The following is a 17,080-nucleotide window of genomic DNA, read 5'->3' as shown; positions in this document are numbered from 1 at the left end:
CAGCAGATCCATCAATATAGATAGGTGTGTGGTTTTTGTTGTGTCTCCTTTTTAATTACTATTTTCTGTACATATATTTCAAAACAAACAAAAACAGTATGGTAATGTGTGGTTTTGATTGTTTCAATAGTATACTATATATTTATATTTATACTATAAAAATATTTTGTCTATGTTTTGTTTGTTGTGAGCAAATTGTGGCAGCGAATCAGACAAATCAGTAACTGCAAATGTTACTCTCTTGTTTCACTGGATGTTTCATAAACATTCAGGATTGTTTTGTGTTGCCAGATGTCTTTTCAGCAGTTTAAATATTCTAATTGTGGGTGAAGTAATTAACCTATTTTTTCCTCCTTAGCTGTTCCGATCCGTATAAAAATCACAAACACTAGATGAGAGATTTTACACGCTAAACAAAAGTGTAATCTGCTTTTCCACTGATTGTTTCTTGTTGAGTTTGCGAGACGTTAAAGTCATATTGCTCGTAGAGACCGTAAGCGAAGCCTTCCTGGACTCCTTTGCTCGCCGTACTCTAATGACGTCACCGCCGTCCGGTACTTTTGGCGGGATCTTCAACTTCGTCCGTTCGGGTTGTCGGATTTATTTTGTAAACATTGGGCTTTTCCACCTAACTTACGAAGAAATGGAGCGGTACGTCTAAAAAAAACTCACTAGAAAGGCAGTTAAAGTTATATTGGATAATTTATAACAATTAGATAATCCACAAACTACATTTGTGATTAAATGTAACGTTAATAGTTTCGGTAACTTCGCTAAGACATCGCCAGTCGGTCTTATTGTGATTTAACGTTAGCCACAGTTAGCATACGCAAGCTATTGTTAATTTAAACGATGTTACCAACCGTAATAATCGATAAACGTCGACTGTAACTTCTAACAATTATTTTTTAAATTTATTTAGCTAGAATACGACTGAGGAGGTTTTGTTGAGTTGTGTCTAGTTAGGCCAGTTAACGTTAACTAACGTTAGTCAGTCAGCTAACTGAGCTAAGCTAATGCATAACATACACTGACAGACTTTACGTTAACGCTTGTTAGCTGTGGCCATGTCGAATTAAACTTTTAATTTCAAAGTGTAGCCAACATTATCGCACTCATATGCACACATAAACACTACAATAACGCTATTAAATCAAAAGCAATCTGGTTTTTTTTTTTTCGTAATAACTTTTGTCCAGTGGAAGGATGAGCCGGGTAACAGGCAGACCATCGGAGCTGCCAATGCGAGTGCAAGACAGCAACAGGATGAGCATGGTGTATACAACGCCCCAGAGGTTGGTTTCAAGTAATTTAAAGAAGTTGAATACATTCAGACATTGTGCGTAGTCAGCTAATATACTGTTTTCCTACAACCGTGCATGTGTGTGTCCACTCTTAGGCTCATATGTGTTTGGCATATCCTAACCTAATGTTGTTAACCACACCCATGCAACAGTTATACACTTTACTCTCTGACTGCTTCTAATAAGGGGTTGTGTCCAGGATACTACACAGAGCTAGTTTAGTGTTGACTATACTGTAGACTGTAAAATGGTTGGTATAATTTAATGCGATTTCCTCTATGTGTAATGACAAACTGGGACACAAACACTAGGGCATTATTTAAATAGACTTATTCTTTTTTGCCTTTTTTGTATGTGGAAACATTATTGGTGAAGAAAGATGATGAATGGATTTGTACTGGGAGATTGTGAGTTGGCAAGTGGAACACATCCATTTGTTCACAGTTTTGTTTCTTTGCAGTAAACAACCTTCATTTGGAAAGTTGAACATACCCAAACCGCAGTCCGTGACCTCTGAGAGACGAACCAGCTTCTTTGGTGGCCGGTATGTGAATAATATTTCAGAAAGTGACAAAAGTGCAACATAATGTTCTTCACATAGTGAAAGTGTAAAAACTGCTGTAAGATTGGTAACATACAGTGTATATACATTCATTTAAACACATATTCAACCAGCACAATTACAGAAGTAGTAAGATAAAATAAAGTGTGTCATGAAAATATATGGTCTTTACCTTACACAATGTAGAAGGAAACTTGTACTTACAGGTGGGGTAGGTGATTCTGCGTAATATAATTGTAACCCATACACTTTTTTTCAATTTCAATACCAATCTAAACTGATATTTGATCTTGTGGTATGTTAATATTTTGACTGCAGGACCAGTGGAGCCAGCATGCCTCGCAACAGCACCATGTCAGGGTTTGGAGGAAGTGAGAAGATCAAAGACACCAGACCTCTTCATGATAAATCCTTTGTGCAACAATGTATCAGACAGCTGCATGAGGTGAAAATAAATATTTATTTTCTCAGCTGGTATAAGTTATATAATCACAAAAATCTGTTTTCACACAGCTACGCTATTTATGTTCAATACATTAAACCCACTGTGGGATATGATCATATATCACTGTGGCTGACTACAATATACATCTCATTTCATTTAACTGATTCACACTACTGCAACACCCCTTTTTTTGTGTTTGTGTGATGGGCACATTTACCACAAATTCACATATGACAGTTATATATTTTATCCCGTTGTGCTTCGTCACAAAGCTCCAGCACATTTGGTTCTACATTTAAAGTCTCACCACTATACTATATAAGCAGAATAATATCAAAATTAGCTGATGTTTGTGTTTTATTTATTTATTTGTATTTTTACATTTGTACTGATTAAATATCATTATTTCTACTGTTATCTACTGTTTGGAATTTTGTTGTAACTTAACCAAAAAGTAAAATAGATGTTGGTCTGACTGATGACTCTCATTTTTCTAGTTCTTGACTGAGCAGGGTTATCCAGGCACTTTGTCGTCCAAGACCCTTCAGTCTCCCTCTACCAAAGAGTTTGTGAAGATGTTTGAGTTCATCTACCGCCAGCTAGACCCAACCTTTGAGATGCCTAACTTAAAAGTTGAGGAGGAGGTTCCAGCTATCCTAAAAGCCCTGAGGTAAAAGGCAATCTTTTAGTATTAATAAGTATGGTGTTTGAGCCTTCATGTTGGTTCTTCTGTAGTTAAGGAAACAATGATGACAATTTCTGTCTTTATTTCTCTCCCTTATTCTGGTTTAAGGTATCCATTTGTTCTCTCCAAGTGTTCAATGTATTCTGTTGGAGCTCCCCATACCTGGCCACAGGCCCTCGGTGCTCTCATGTGGCTAATTGATAACGTTAAGGTGGGAAGCAAACAACACTTTTTAATAGGAATTATTGTAATCATGAAATTAGTTAAAAGCAGTGTTGTGCTTATTCTGTGTCACAGATCAACTGGAGTTTGAGTAAACAGGAGCTGCTGTTCAGTGACTTCGGTGAGGACAGTGACAATATCGAGGAAGGGGCGGAATATAACAAGGTACTTGACCAGAGTCAACATCCTCAAAAGATTTGAACATTATACAGTTACTTTTGTGGGGGTTTTTTTTTCTTCTTTTCTTATTTTCTCTTTCACTTTGTTCCTGTGCAGCTCTTCCTGGACTACACAGCTGAGACATACTCCAAGTTCATGCAGGGCGACGACACATTTGAGGATGAGGATGAACTATTCCTCACTAAACTAAGTAAGCACAGCGTCTCTATGAAATGTATTACTTTTTTAAAAATTCATTGTTTTTTGTGTATTTGAGCACAATGTTATTTTAGTTGTTTCAATTCAGGTTTTGATTTTGAGGTTAAAAATCATAAAACTTTTTATATTGAAAAATCAATAAAAAAGGGTGTGTATGTGTGTGTTTTCCTCACAGAGAAGCTCTACAACGTCGATGAAGCCCTGCTGACTGCGATGGAGGAGAAGTACAGAATGCTCACTGATGAGGTTGAACGACTGGAGAAGGAGAGCCAGATGGTCAGAAGACTTTTACATTGACACACCCCTATAATTACAGATTAGACTATGATTTTATTATATACAGTGAGGGCAATTGCACTGCACTAAGTTTAAGTGGAAAGTGTGAAAACTTGACACCGTCAAACAAATAAATTACTGCACAAAAGGAACTGATGACTGATCATTCTCTGTCTCCTACTCCATGACAGGACCGTCTAACGACCAAGAGGATGGAGAAGGGAAAGCTGCAGACAGACCTGAAGAAACTCCAGAGTTATCGCAGCAGCCTGGATACCTTTCAAGCCAACCTCGAGAACAAAGCTTCAGAATTGACTGATGAGCTGGAGAACACTGGTAAATAGGGCAATGACCATGTAACCATGTCAGTCAGCCAGTTCCTTGGCAGGATTCACTGGATCCTGTGGGAGTCTGATGTGTGAATCTGAGGAGTCAGTCTCCATGTAGACGCTTGTGCTACTGCACAAAGTAACTGGAATTACACATTTTCACATACATACACTCATGAGGATTCTTGTTATTATGGGTTAACAAGACTCGTGTCTTGACTGAGGCTGAGATTCTATTTTAAAACATTTAACATTCCTGTTTTAATTAATAAGCCACCAGAGACCATAAGTTACAGTGTTTGTAAAACTGTTAGTGAAAATATTCAGTTTCTTACTGTCAGTCAATGCAAGTAAAAAGCTGCTAAGCAACAAAGCTCTAAACTGTATTCAGCTTCAAAGTGGTACATGGCAGCGGCTATTTGGTTACAAATGGGCTTATTGGATCTTCTACAATAGTTTTGAATGTCTCTTTACGAATCAGAACCTCGGATTGGATCTTGTTTCATATTCATGGTGTTTTTCCCTGTCCATCTTTCTGCAGTCAGTCATCTGGAGTCTCTAAAACATGAGCGAGATGAGCTGCAACTCCGTCTGAAGAATCAGAAGTTTACTCCAGCTGATGTAGAGAGGATCAACAGAGAGAAGAGGGAACTCCAGCAGACCATCTCCAGTCTCAGCAAGTCTCTTGAAGATGCTGAACAGCACAAGTGGAATGAGGAGATTGCTCTGGCCAAAGTGAAAGAGAAGGTACTGTATGTACATCTAGTATGTATGCAAAGAGGAGCAGCAACAGTACCATTTGATTATCATTATGTATGTGACTTATGAATCATGGCATGATATAATTTTCTTAATAGCTGGGATTAAACTAATATTTAATAGTGTCAGTGTTTTTTTTGCTACCCAGTTGTAGTCAGTATACATTACTGCAAGCAGATGTTCTTAATCCAGTGTCACACATTTTGACTGTTGATTTGACTTGTGTCCTTTCCCGTCCTGTATTTTACTCAATCCTAGGCGGAGCTGAAGCTAACAGAGTACCATAAACTGGCTCGTAAACTGAAGCTGATACCCCTGTCTGCAGAGAACGCCTGTGGTCACGATTTTGAGATCAGGCCGTTCGAATGTGGATCCGGCAGCATGGTTCAGAATAGAACACAGATACAGGTATTTCCAGCTAATAATCATGTTCACACAACCGTTTGTGTAAGAGCAGACTTTCATATAAGTTCAGTATAAACAAGACTAGCTTACTATGCCAGTGCTTAGGTTATCTCCATATGTAGTTACTTATAGATTTGGAAATGCATCTTTTTATATAGATTTAACATTTTGTAGGACATTAGATTTTGTTTTTATTGTGTGTAATAGATTTTGGTATTCAGTGTACTTGCTCTGATCTATGCTGTTTGTTGTAGATGCTCCTGAGAAAGCTGGTCAGTGATGTGGAGGAGGAGAACAGTCGATTAGCCAACATGAAACTCAGCCTGGAGGAGTCTTGTGAACAGGTAACAAAATTATTATTTTTGCATTATTAGGTTTTCCCCTACACTAATGCACAATATTACCAAAGTGCATCACGCTTGTCATTTTTTATTTAAAAAGTTAAATTTGACTTAAATCTGTCATAGTTTGAGATCATAAATACTCATCAATATCATTAGTTGTGATGCGGCATATATAATGGTTGTGTGTGTGTGTGTGTGTGTGTGTGTGTGTGTGTGTGTGTGTGTGTGTGTGTGTGTGTGTGTGTGTGTGTGTGTGTGTGGTTGTGTGTGTGGTTGTGTGTGTGGTTGTGTGTGTGGTTGTGTGTGTGTGTCCCTCTGTCTGTCTTTTAAGGTGAATTCCAACATCATGGACAAGTCCAATGACATAAAGCAGCTGAAAGAGCAGATTCGCAAGCTGGATGAACGGTTGGATTGCGACATGCAGGTATAGTCCATACAGTTCAGTCTGCTTGATGTTTGTATAAAATGCCAGATTACTACATACACCAGCTGGCACACATGGAGCAGAATTAACCAGATTGAGACAAGATAGTAGTGAAAGTAGCTCAATCTGTAGGGCCCCAGCTTGGGAACAGGAAGGTAGGCAGTTCAAGTCCAGCACAGACCATTGTATGTAGTGTGGACTGGTGGCTGGAGAGGTGCCAGAGTAAAAAAAGAATATTCCCATTGGGGATTAATAAAGCCAATTTTCCTCTAATATGGCATGTGTTTTGGCAGGGTCAGTTTAGTACTAATCTAAATTTCTGTCGTCTAAGTAAAAAAAAAACAGGATTGTAGGAAGTAAATATTTTACCATGACATGCAGCGAATGCACAGTTGTATCATACATGTACCAACAACAGTTTGCTCTGTGTTTGTCTCTGTATAGGAGCTGGCTCGAGAGGAAGGGGACTGGGCAGAAGAGATGGAGTCAGTGGAGAACCATCGTAAGCTTCTCGAGAAGAAGGTTAATTATGGTTACGACGAGGCGGTGCAACAACTGAAGGCAGCGCAGCAACAGTGAGTGACTATTGTATATTTATTAACAATATTTATCAGGATTATATTTAAAGAAATTATTATTAAATGGCCCTGGAAATACTGTTGCAGCTCGATAGTTCTGCTTCATTTACTGCTTCAAATGTGGCTCCATGTATAAGCTTTCACAACCTCAACGTCTCTGTTTCTGTCAGTGTAAGTGATGACTCTCAATGGTCTCTTCCTCAGGTACCATCTGGTGCTGCAGGAGACCAACGAGGAGAGACGAACAGTCGCCAACAACCTTGCGTCTGTGTTTACCACAGCGACCAACCACTTGTCAATTACAGAGGTAACTTTCTTACAGCTCTGAATCTGCCCCTCGTAGTGTAAGGAAGAATCTACATCTCAGGCGTACTTCAAAGAAGAAATACATTTACTTAAATGTACAGGGTGTGAGCCTCTACTGAGTTCTCTAAACACAAAGTAGAAACTTGTTCCAGCATGCAAATAAACTAATGTACCAAATTAAATAGACCAGGGCAAACATCACAAGCACAGGACTCATAAAAGAAGTATTTCACTGGGTTTCAGATGTCACTGTAGCCATCATTGACTCAATACCTTTAGGCTTTATATGCAGAAAAGATTTAATTGTACACTATAATAACTGTCTTAGTCTAAACATATTTAACATATTGTTCTTGCTGTTCCTAAGCATGTCTGGCCTGATGGCGGCATTACTCATGTTGTAATTGTATATGTATTTCTGATTCTGATCTATGAGTGTGTAAATAACCTATTAACTCCTGTGCTTCATGTACAACAGAAGTGCCTGGAGGATCTGCACAGCAGAGTGCAGCGTGTCTGCTCCAAGGCTGTGGAAGAGGATGAGGCCGTTGTAGAAACGCTGCGGGACACTTTGAAGAGCTTCATATCCAAGGCGAACAGTTCATAAAGCAAGGAGGAAGGATCTCCAGGATGTTCCCGTCATTTGTGTTTTTAATTTAGTACCATCTTGCAAATAAAGAAATTAATCACCTAATGATTTTCATACCTTTGTTCTTAACATTTTTTTTGGAAACGTATCATATGACTTATAACCTTAGATTAACAAAAAAAGAAAAGAGCATTTTTGGTCACTCAGTTTTCCTTGTATAAATTATTCTAATTATAACAGCAGTGTGTTTTTGCCTTCAGAAACATTATAAATACAAAGTAGTTGCATCAAGATGGAAGATTTGATGGCATGTGCTTGTAGCTTGCATGTATAACAGACTCCAGATTTTCATGTTTTTGTGTTTTGTGTCGTTCTGTCAAGACTTTTCTATTTTTCTTTTCTATCAATAAACATTCACGTGCAAAATAAAACCATCCAGTTTCGCTTTAAAATGGTTTAACATGTGTCAACAACACACGAGAGGAAAAGAGCAATAAAAACATATTTCACATAAACACTTTAATCAATTTTTGAGGAACAGTCAATATCCTCGCTGCTCATTCTGCCTCACCAGACGTTTGTGTTGTATTGAAGCCACTAGAGGGCAGCACACACCACTGGCTGCTAAAACTGCTCTGGTTGCTTGTTGGGTGACAACATAAGTATGACTTTTCTGTTGTTTCTGTTTAATTCTTCTGGGAACTGTTTGTTAATATTGCATAATACGTTTCTTCAATAGCTTCCTGGTTCATTAAAGTATTCAAGCATTAACAGAAGCTTTGCAACAACTTGATCTTTAAGTACTAACTAACTCTGGCTGAAGTCAATACAACATTGCAGCATCGCCATCAGTCCAAATTTAATCCAACATAATACTTCTATGACTGAAGATTGTTAAATTTAACTCTAAATGTCAGACATTGTTAATACAGTCTTGATAATATATGGGAAGGAGTGTGAGACACTTTCACTATACTTACTTACCCAATAAGCTGTGGATTTATGTATGTTAGATGTTGGTTCAGGCAAACACTGGCTAAAAAATAAATGTCAGGCATAGTTTCCATTTGTCTGTCTCATTTATCTTATTTTTACTGAGCACATTAGAGCTTTTAAGTTCCACATATCAGCCAAAACCCATAAAACTGACTGCCTCATTAGCAAATGAAGCGTTTATTTTAGAATTTAGTGTTTTTTGCACCTCTGGCAGGAGCATTTACTGCAAATCATTTGGCCGAGGCAACTCAAAAAAGGAATTTCTCCATGTCACGGTTAACATCGTACCTGTTTCCAATGAACTTTGCATGCTTGGCCTTCGGTATTAGTATTTTTTATTTATTTTTTTGCATTTATATCCAGTCCAGAGATTGAGTCCAGATATCTTGTGGCAGTCTGTAAACAATTCAAACAGTTTGGGTTTACGTAAGGTTTAAAATTATTTGAGAAGCTTTAAATCTTTCTGTATCTTATAATATTGGCCTTGATCCAATGTTGTCTTATGAAACTTTAGGGTTCACAGACCCAATGGATCTTTTTCAAATAAAGATATCTGTTTTCTTATTCAGCTGCTCTTGTTGGACACGGTGGTGTTGATTTATGATTTCACAGAAGTGCATCTTTTTCCAATTCACTCATGTCACTGTAACAGGCGAATCCACCCTAAACCCTAACACTGTTAAAACTGTACAGTTGTAGTCATCATTTCTGAGTTCATTCTATTTTTTCTTTTTTTTCTTTTTTGGTTGTGTATTTTTCAAATTCCTGATGAAAAATGTCTAAATGTACATGACTTGATGCATCAACATAGAGAGATTATTTTGTTGCAGCAATTTGTTGATGTCAGACCTTCAGTAAGCATCATACAATTGTCACTTTAACAGCTTTAGTTTTCCCTTAGCCCGTGCAGATCGTGTCTGATGCTCTTTGTGGGAAATATAGTAGGAGATCACTGTCCAAATTAGAAACAAATGAAGTAGAATAATGGCTAGCTTATACAACAGAACAGTAAAACACTTTAGTGATGAAACAATTAGATGGTCAATTGATTAGCCAATTGACAGAAATGGTTAATATAAGTGAGTGATTTTCAGACATTCACTTGCAAATATGAGAATTTGCTGCTTTTCTGTCCTTTATATAATCATAAACTGAATATTTGAATATCTTTGGGTTGTTGGACTGTTGGTTGGACTAAAAACGACATTTGATTTGATGATAATAATAATAATAATGAAAATAATCATTAGTTTCAATACTTCCAACATCGTAGACTTATGATATCTACCAGAGCATTTTGTTCAAGAGCATTGCAAATGATGCTGAAGTGTCATCCTGGGATTTGGGGCGATGGCCGGATGCCAAAAGTGCACACATCATGTCAATACAGTGAAGTCAAGGCAGTTTTTACAAGGGGAACGTTTGAAAACCGTCAGTGCTGCAAGCGTGAGAGAAATGTTTTGGCAGATGTGATGAGGAGAGATGAGGTGATTGTGAGGGGCTCCACAGAGAGAGGGGATGAAAAATGTGATGGATAACTTCCACCACTAGCAGAGGCAACCCCTCTCCAAATGTGTGTGTGTGTGTGTGTGTGTGTGTGTGTTGGAGGGGTGGTGTAGAGTAGAGGAGGGGTTGTGCAGGAAGTAAATGGCAGGAGAAAGGCTGGTACCATGTGTTAACAGATACAGAGACTTAATTCAACTAAACAGGACAGACCTTGGTGTGTTTATCAGATCCCATATGGACAGGTGGCATGCATAAAAGCCATTTTAGAAGACTTCAGACTGCGTGTGTGTGAGAGAAAATGAATGTCATGATTTGTGAATCTTTGAACCCCCAGAGGCATGTACATGGTGGCCTAAATAGGTATGTGTGTGACACCTTGTGGAAGAATTTGCATGTTTATTTTTCGATAAACCTGTGTTTGTATTTGTCTTTCTGCCTTGTTTCCATGCTTCTTTACATGTTGTGGTTCTTTCTTGAGTGTATCTGAATGTGTGTTCCCCTGTTTTCCCTGTCGCCCCCAGCCCACATGGACCTGTTTTATCATGGATCATTGCATTCAAAGACATGCACCATGAATTCTTACAACACTGTACGTCCCTGCGCTCACATAGGGGAAGTCAATGTGACCCGGCTAAGGGAGGCCTGACTCTTCCAGGGATTGTGTATGTGTATGTGTGTGTGTTACTCTCAAGGGGCCTCTCATTAGAAAAGAGATGTAAGGAGGAGGATATGTGATGGTGTGGATGTGTGGCATGCACATGAGACAGAGACTTGGGTGCCAAGGAAAAACCCAAGATGTAAAAACAAAAATAAAAATTCAAAGGTTATCTTCTTCCCTGCTCTGTGACCTGGAGAAGGTGCTTTCAGCAGCTAATCTGTCATAGCGAAGACAGGCAGACACAGTAGAGCAGCGAGGTGTTAATGTGGAGTCTTATTAGGGGTTAATCTCACCCATCCGCCACTAGAATAATCTGTTCTACAGATGTGGGAAATGGGAGAGAGAGAGAGAGAGAGAGAGAGAGAGAGAGAGAGAGAGAGAGAGAGAGAGAGAGAGAGACAGAGAGAGAGACAGATGAAGATAAAGAGAGAGCTCTGTCTTATAATTCTATGCTCTCTACTATTTTCTTTCTTTCAGCTCCCTGTCAAAACACCATTGTGTAGCTGAAATCTGTCTTCCTTAGACCTACATTATTCTAGCTCTGGCATTTTGATTTCTGTTCCAACATCTAATTGTCTCCAGATTTAGAAGACAAATGAACTTCTGCTATAGCTGTGGCGCAAACACGCAGAGAAATGACGCAACTGTTATAATAAGATTCAGATTTGAAAATCCTTACGGTCCATCTTGCACCGGAGAGACAATAGTTGACATTTGGACTTCAGCGCAGTAATTAATAACAATAAAACAGCAATTACAGAAATAATCCTTATGTGACTGTCAGTTTCTGATGGGCTGCAACATTTGCTCTCTGCAAATAGCTCATTTGAGCTGGTGTGTAATGTGTTGCTAATGTTAAAGCTGAAGTTTTGTGCAGGATTCACTTATTTTAGTTTATTTTTTGTGTGCTTGAGAATAGGCAACATCTGCATACACAGATTTGAAATGAATTAAAGGTGACTACTTACAAACATAAATATTGTCATTTTGAGAGCTTTGTGTGCAAAATGTGAAAATATGTAATGCAAGATACATCAGATATGCAAGTTTACATTGAAAAAGATCATCTCAGCTCAACTCTTGCTGCAACAATTTGTAAGGAAACATTTTTATTTTCCATACTGATCATCTGATTATATTGTGCGGTGTCCTGTAGGTGGCTAGCAGAGAAAAGGGAGGAGGCCTTTAACTGCGCAAACAGACATTTCGACTCTACTGTGTCTTCATCAGACAACATATGGAGTCAACCTAAAGCAGGTGTAGAGTAGCTGTAGCCGGCTAGCTTTGGTCTCTTGCCTAAAATCTTTGATTGTGTATCAATGGATTTACATAATTTGTCATCTGTCTGTGATTTTCACAGGTTATTTTGTGTTGAATATTTGCTTTTTATGGTCAAAACATGTTAAAAATAATAATTTAAATATTACATATGGGGTGTTCCCTGATGATTCTGTGTCTTACTCAGGAAATAAAGTGCTGAGTAAAAAGTCTAGACAAAGTTTGAAAGGTTAGCTCAGTGCCCATGAGACTCAATGTTTCCCGTTTTCACTTCCATGGTCATGTTCATCGGGCCCACTTAGCTAGTTATAAAAAACAGCTGATCTTGGTCTGTAACTGGATTCTGGACTTTCTCAGACCACAAGTGGTGATACAACAAGGTCTCTGTGGAGGCTCCTCAGAGACTGTTGCTCTACTGTTCTCACCACAATCACTGCTCGTTCATCCATTAAAGGGACACCACTGGTTTCACACATAAAGATCAGCTTACTCATCATGGGAAGTATTACTCAGCCCTTGAAAACAGTTGCATGTGTTACGTTGCTCTAGGCGAGCTTTGTTGAATCTGAATAACCCTGATAATGTCATAGCGAGTGTCATTTCGACTACTACAAATTTAGTACAGAAAGCTTAAATTACAAACTGTGGTATGGAGAAAGATTTGGGCAATAGAAAGAGTGATGAATTGGGTTTCATTATGTGAACTGTGTTTTTGGAGGTTGACCGTAGTAGGAACTAAAAGTCAGCTTTAAGGAAGTGCAGTACTAAATCACTGGAGTACCCCTTTAAAAAATGTAATATTTAAACCTGTCCTCAGCTCAGCATTGTGGGTGTCATTAACAAGCTCCTGAATAAAGCTGGACAGAATTGGGAGCCTTTCATCCAAGTCGGAACTGTGGTAGTGTGAAGCGTCTACTTCTGTCACCACAAGTGTGTGCGTCCACTTCCCACTGCTCCTGATGCATGCGTAAGGCCAGTGGTTCCCTCTTGTTATGGTTCCTTTGATGACAGTGTGCTTTGTTGACTTTATGGCAGCTTCCTGTGTGACTTCAGCGCATGTTGACAGTTTCCTGTGTGTTCAGCCTCAGTGCGAAGTGCTGTAATCAGGGCATCTTTTGTTGAATAATAGATTCAGTGAGTGACTGGCTTACACACAGCAGGTTTTTCCATTTCAGCTTGCTCATAATTCAGCAAAGGCATGAAACATAACAGTTTCTCAAATGTTATTCTTTTGTGTCAGGACAATTTATCCACAGAATCTCCACAGTATGAAAGATCCACCACAGCCAGAAAACAACACAGAAAGCGTGTCCCACAGTGATGCCACAGTCACGTAGAGCTCCACAAAAAATGAAGAAAAAACAGCTGGGAACCTACTTGAACTTTACACATGGTGGTTTTGTGGGGATTAGAGCACGTTTTGTGGTTTACCCCGAAGATCAAAAGCTAATTTTAATATGAAGACAAATTACTGCAGGTCCGCTTTTCTTCAAATTCAACTTTAACTTTAATGTCCCCAAATTCAAATTTATTTTGCGGCCATCTGAAACATAGAATGCACACAAGCTTGAACATAAGGTACATAAAACATATTAAAATGATAAAACATATGGTACACATATGTAAAACATATAGGCCTACTAAAACTATCAACTCTCCTATTCCTTGTTAGTGTAACAACTTTTAAAGACAGGAGGGTGGTATCTGTTATCTGCTCTATATATGCTAAAAACAGGCATTAGGAAGAGTTCAAAACACAAAACAGACTGAACAGACTTCAGTAAAGTTGGTGGGCATGTAAGAGTCAGATTTAAACAAGAAATCAAGAAAATCAAAATCACATCTGCTGAAGTTGAGATATCCTGACTTTAAGGATAATATATTTCAAGCTCTAAAACACTGGATCCTACACTTCCTATAATGCAACAGGGTTATTTTCTATACAAAAAATGAGTCTCTGCTGATGATGACGACAAGATTAAATAGGTGATTAAACAATTTAGGTGTTCATGTAGTTTTAGAGGAGCTTGTTGGTGGATTTTGTTACCTTTTGACAGAAGAAGGCTACCTGTTCCCCTATTTCCAGTCTTTATGCTAAGCTACGCTAACCAGCTGCTGGCTGTAGCTTCAGATCTTCTCATCTAATATGTAATTATTGCTTTAAAATATAGTTATAATCATGGTTCTCTGGTTTGAGACACTTTATTGTAACTGCTGAAGTGTTGCACATCTTGAAAATTAAGTGCTATTAGGTTAAATGTCTTTTGGAGAGTGCAGGAAAATGAAAAAAAAAGGCTGTATGAATTAAAGTTATTAGCTCTATGTTTGGCGTGTAGCCTTTGGTAGGGATTTTGTTTTTCCATCCAGAGCAGAGAGGAGTTGTTTTTTTTAGGCCGTTGCTGTTGTTCTGTGTACCTCAAAGGTTAGAACATGGCAGAAACATTACAGAGGTCATTGTTTTATTTCCTGTTCTGGTAGTCTCTGTGTCTACTTCGCAGTGTTGTAGGGCACTTTCCACCATATGGCATAACTTACATGAATCAAAGGGCAAATAAACATGGCATGTCATTATCCACGTTTTGTTAGATCACAGTAAAAAGTAGCCTTCAAACCTGCGACAGTTAGTTAGACATCAGTCACTGTGTGTCTGTCTGTGTGTGTGTCTGTGTGTGTGTATGTATGAGTGTGTGTTAAGCGTCTGCATGTTTGAAAGCAGATTATAGTTGCATGTGGATATTTGTCATTGCTAGATGATGTGTGTGAGTGAATTACAGGGTACCTGAGCATGAGATATCAAATTTCCATCAGTTCTGTCTCTGCTCACTCAGGCCTGGATGGGGGTTATTAAGACACTACGAGGGGTCATAAGAAGGTCATTCTAGACTATGAAAGGTTATAGAGGGGTTATAAAGGGGCTGTGAGTCAGAGGTTTGAACTGTTTGCTCCCTGCTTTTGCTCTGTGAGTCATTTTCTGGCTTAGTAGGATCCATTTCAGGGTCCATTCACCTCAGGGGGGAAACAGATGTCAGTTAGGCTTGTAAATACTTGTGTAGATATTTTGGGCATCTTACACACCAGTGTTTGGATTTGATCAGTTGTTAATAGCTGAAAAATTTGGTGACAATTTTTCCCGGATATGTAATCTCATTGTTGTAAGTCTAAATGAGGTGCATGCTCTGTACGTCACTTTGAAGCCTTTCTCCTCTGGAACATCTCTCCTGAATCGGGTATAGCAAAAATACTATGAACACGGTCATAAACAGTGAGACTGTGCTCAGATGTTTAGATTTCATTTAGGCGTAAATCTGTTTTCTAACTTAAAACAATCCTTATATTTTAGTTTTCATGCTGTGAATTTTCATTATAGGACGAAGATGAGGAAACACTTGTGTAATGCTGCAGCTATCACAGAGGAAACCTTGCTTACTTGGTTGGGAAGCACATATTATTTTAGTGTCCTGATGAGCGGTAGATTTATGTGTACACACATGGTTTGGTGGTATGTGAATTTTTGGCACAATGCAATGTTGTTCTTTCCATTTGGCCCGAGTTTAGAGTATAGATGTGGTTTGTGTTAGATGATAAGGACACAGTGCTTATGTGTCTGTTTGTCTGTGTGTATGTTATATTATCAGTTAGACCCTAAAGCCCACCTGTGTAATATGGTACTTCTTGCTTTAATACCAGAGTTATGTCCACATAAGATTCATTTTGAGGCAGACACACACAGACACACACACACACACACACACACACACACACACACACACACACACACACACACACACAGTTCTGCATCTCCTTTTCAGATGAAGAGCAAAGAAAGACATTCATGAAACTCTTACTTAGTTGCAAAAAATGACAATAATTAAATGACAGGTAAGTAATGTTGTGGAAACTAGCAAGAGACAGCACAATATATCCAATATATTCAATATCCAATATTGAACTTTTTTAGGTTCTATCTTGGTACATACTGTACATATAGTATCACTAACAGTTAGCCTGCACTGCTATTTAACATGTCAAAATGCTAATGCTAAAGAAACAGAGATGGTTAAAGTGATGAGAAATGTTTTTTATGTATGTAAAAAAGCAGAGCTACCTGAAAATGGATTACCTAAGTCAGATTTTTAAGTTTGTTCCAAACTCTCATATATTGAATGAAACCAGTATGGAAAGTCGCGAAATCTGGTGAAATTTAAATGGAATTGTTTATTAATTGCTATAGGTCTGTAGTATATTTATTAAGGACAATTCAGCATAAAGTCTTACAAGTGACCCTCTCTGTCAAACATTCAGGGCAGATTACTAAAACCCAAATGATTTTCTTTAATTGTTGAACGAATGAATTTTCCTTGCTTTTCTTCTCTTTTCATGTCGGGCCAAGAGCTTGACCGAATTTTCCCAAAGTACCGATTCAAGACATTTCAATAACTTTTGATGTGTCTTATTTATGAGGCATAACTGCAGTTAAAGAGGGTGAAGGAGTTAGAAGCCCTCGCTACAGATCCTTTGCATACCACTGAGGTGTTCATAGAGGAAGTGAGAGGTTCCTCCCTTTAACACTGGGGAATATACAGACACTACACACACAGATTTACACGCACAAACACAGGAGGCTGCAGACAGCAAGCCAAGTCCTGTGTTTATTCACAAGGGGTAAAAGAGAACAAGAAAACAGAAGGACGGCAGGCTGGAAACATTAATCAATTAAACTAAAGCTAAGGGACATCAAAACGCAGGGGGGACATGAGGAAGGGGGAAGAGGTGGGAGGGTATGTAGAGATGTAGGAGGTAGTGAAAGATACAAGGAGGATGGAAGGATTGTGACAAGCGAGAAAGGGATAAAGGGAGGTCGGCTGTTTCCTCATGAGGGGAGAATGAATGGTGAGTTAGTGGTCTGGTTTGCCTCCTGGGGTACTAGACACACATGGACACACACACACCACTACTGTGTTTATAAAAGAGATTAGAGAAGTTCCACTCTGTACCTCAGCGTAGCAGAGCCATGTGTGTAAACGATGAGAGGAATG

At 38.6% G+C, this 17,080-nt stretch overlaps 1 protein-coding gene across 1 annotated transcript; it reads left to right on the top strand.

Annotated features, from left to right (window-relative positions):
• Positions 1-536: 536 nt before the first annotated feature.
• On the top strand, positions 537-8,037 carry ndc80 (NDC80 kinetochore complex component). Its single transcript, XM_051421622.1, has 17 exons — positions 537-651; positions 1,200-1,295; positions 1,765-1,848; positions 2,185-2,311; positions 2,809-2,981; positions 3,105-3,207; positions 3,294-3,383; positions 3,495-3,588; positions 3,772-3,872; positions 4,064-4,208; positions 4,743-4,948; positions 5,219-5,368; positions 5,620-5,709; positions 6,041-6,133; positions 6,578-6,708; positions 6,916-7,018; positions 7,496-8,037. The coding sequence occupies exons 1-17, from the start codon at positions 644-646 to the stop codon at positions 7,622-7,624; spliced, it is 1,923 nt and encodes a 640-aa protein (XP_051277582.1). The 5' UTR covers positions 537-643; the 3' UTR covers positions 7,625-8,037.
• Positions 8,038-17,080: the final 9,043 nt, after the last annotated feature.

This window comes from Dicentrarchus labrax, unplaced genomic scaffold (assembly GCF_905237075.1).
Source record: "Dicentrarchus labrax unplaced genomic scaffold, dlabrax2021, whole genome shotgun sequence".
In the NCBI taxonomy this organism is placed as follows: domain Eukaryota; kingdom Metazoa; phylum Chordata; class Actinopteri; family Moronidae; genus Dicentrarchus; species Dicentrarchus labrax.
This window is presented reverse-complemented; position numbering and strand designations above follow the sequence as displayed.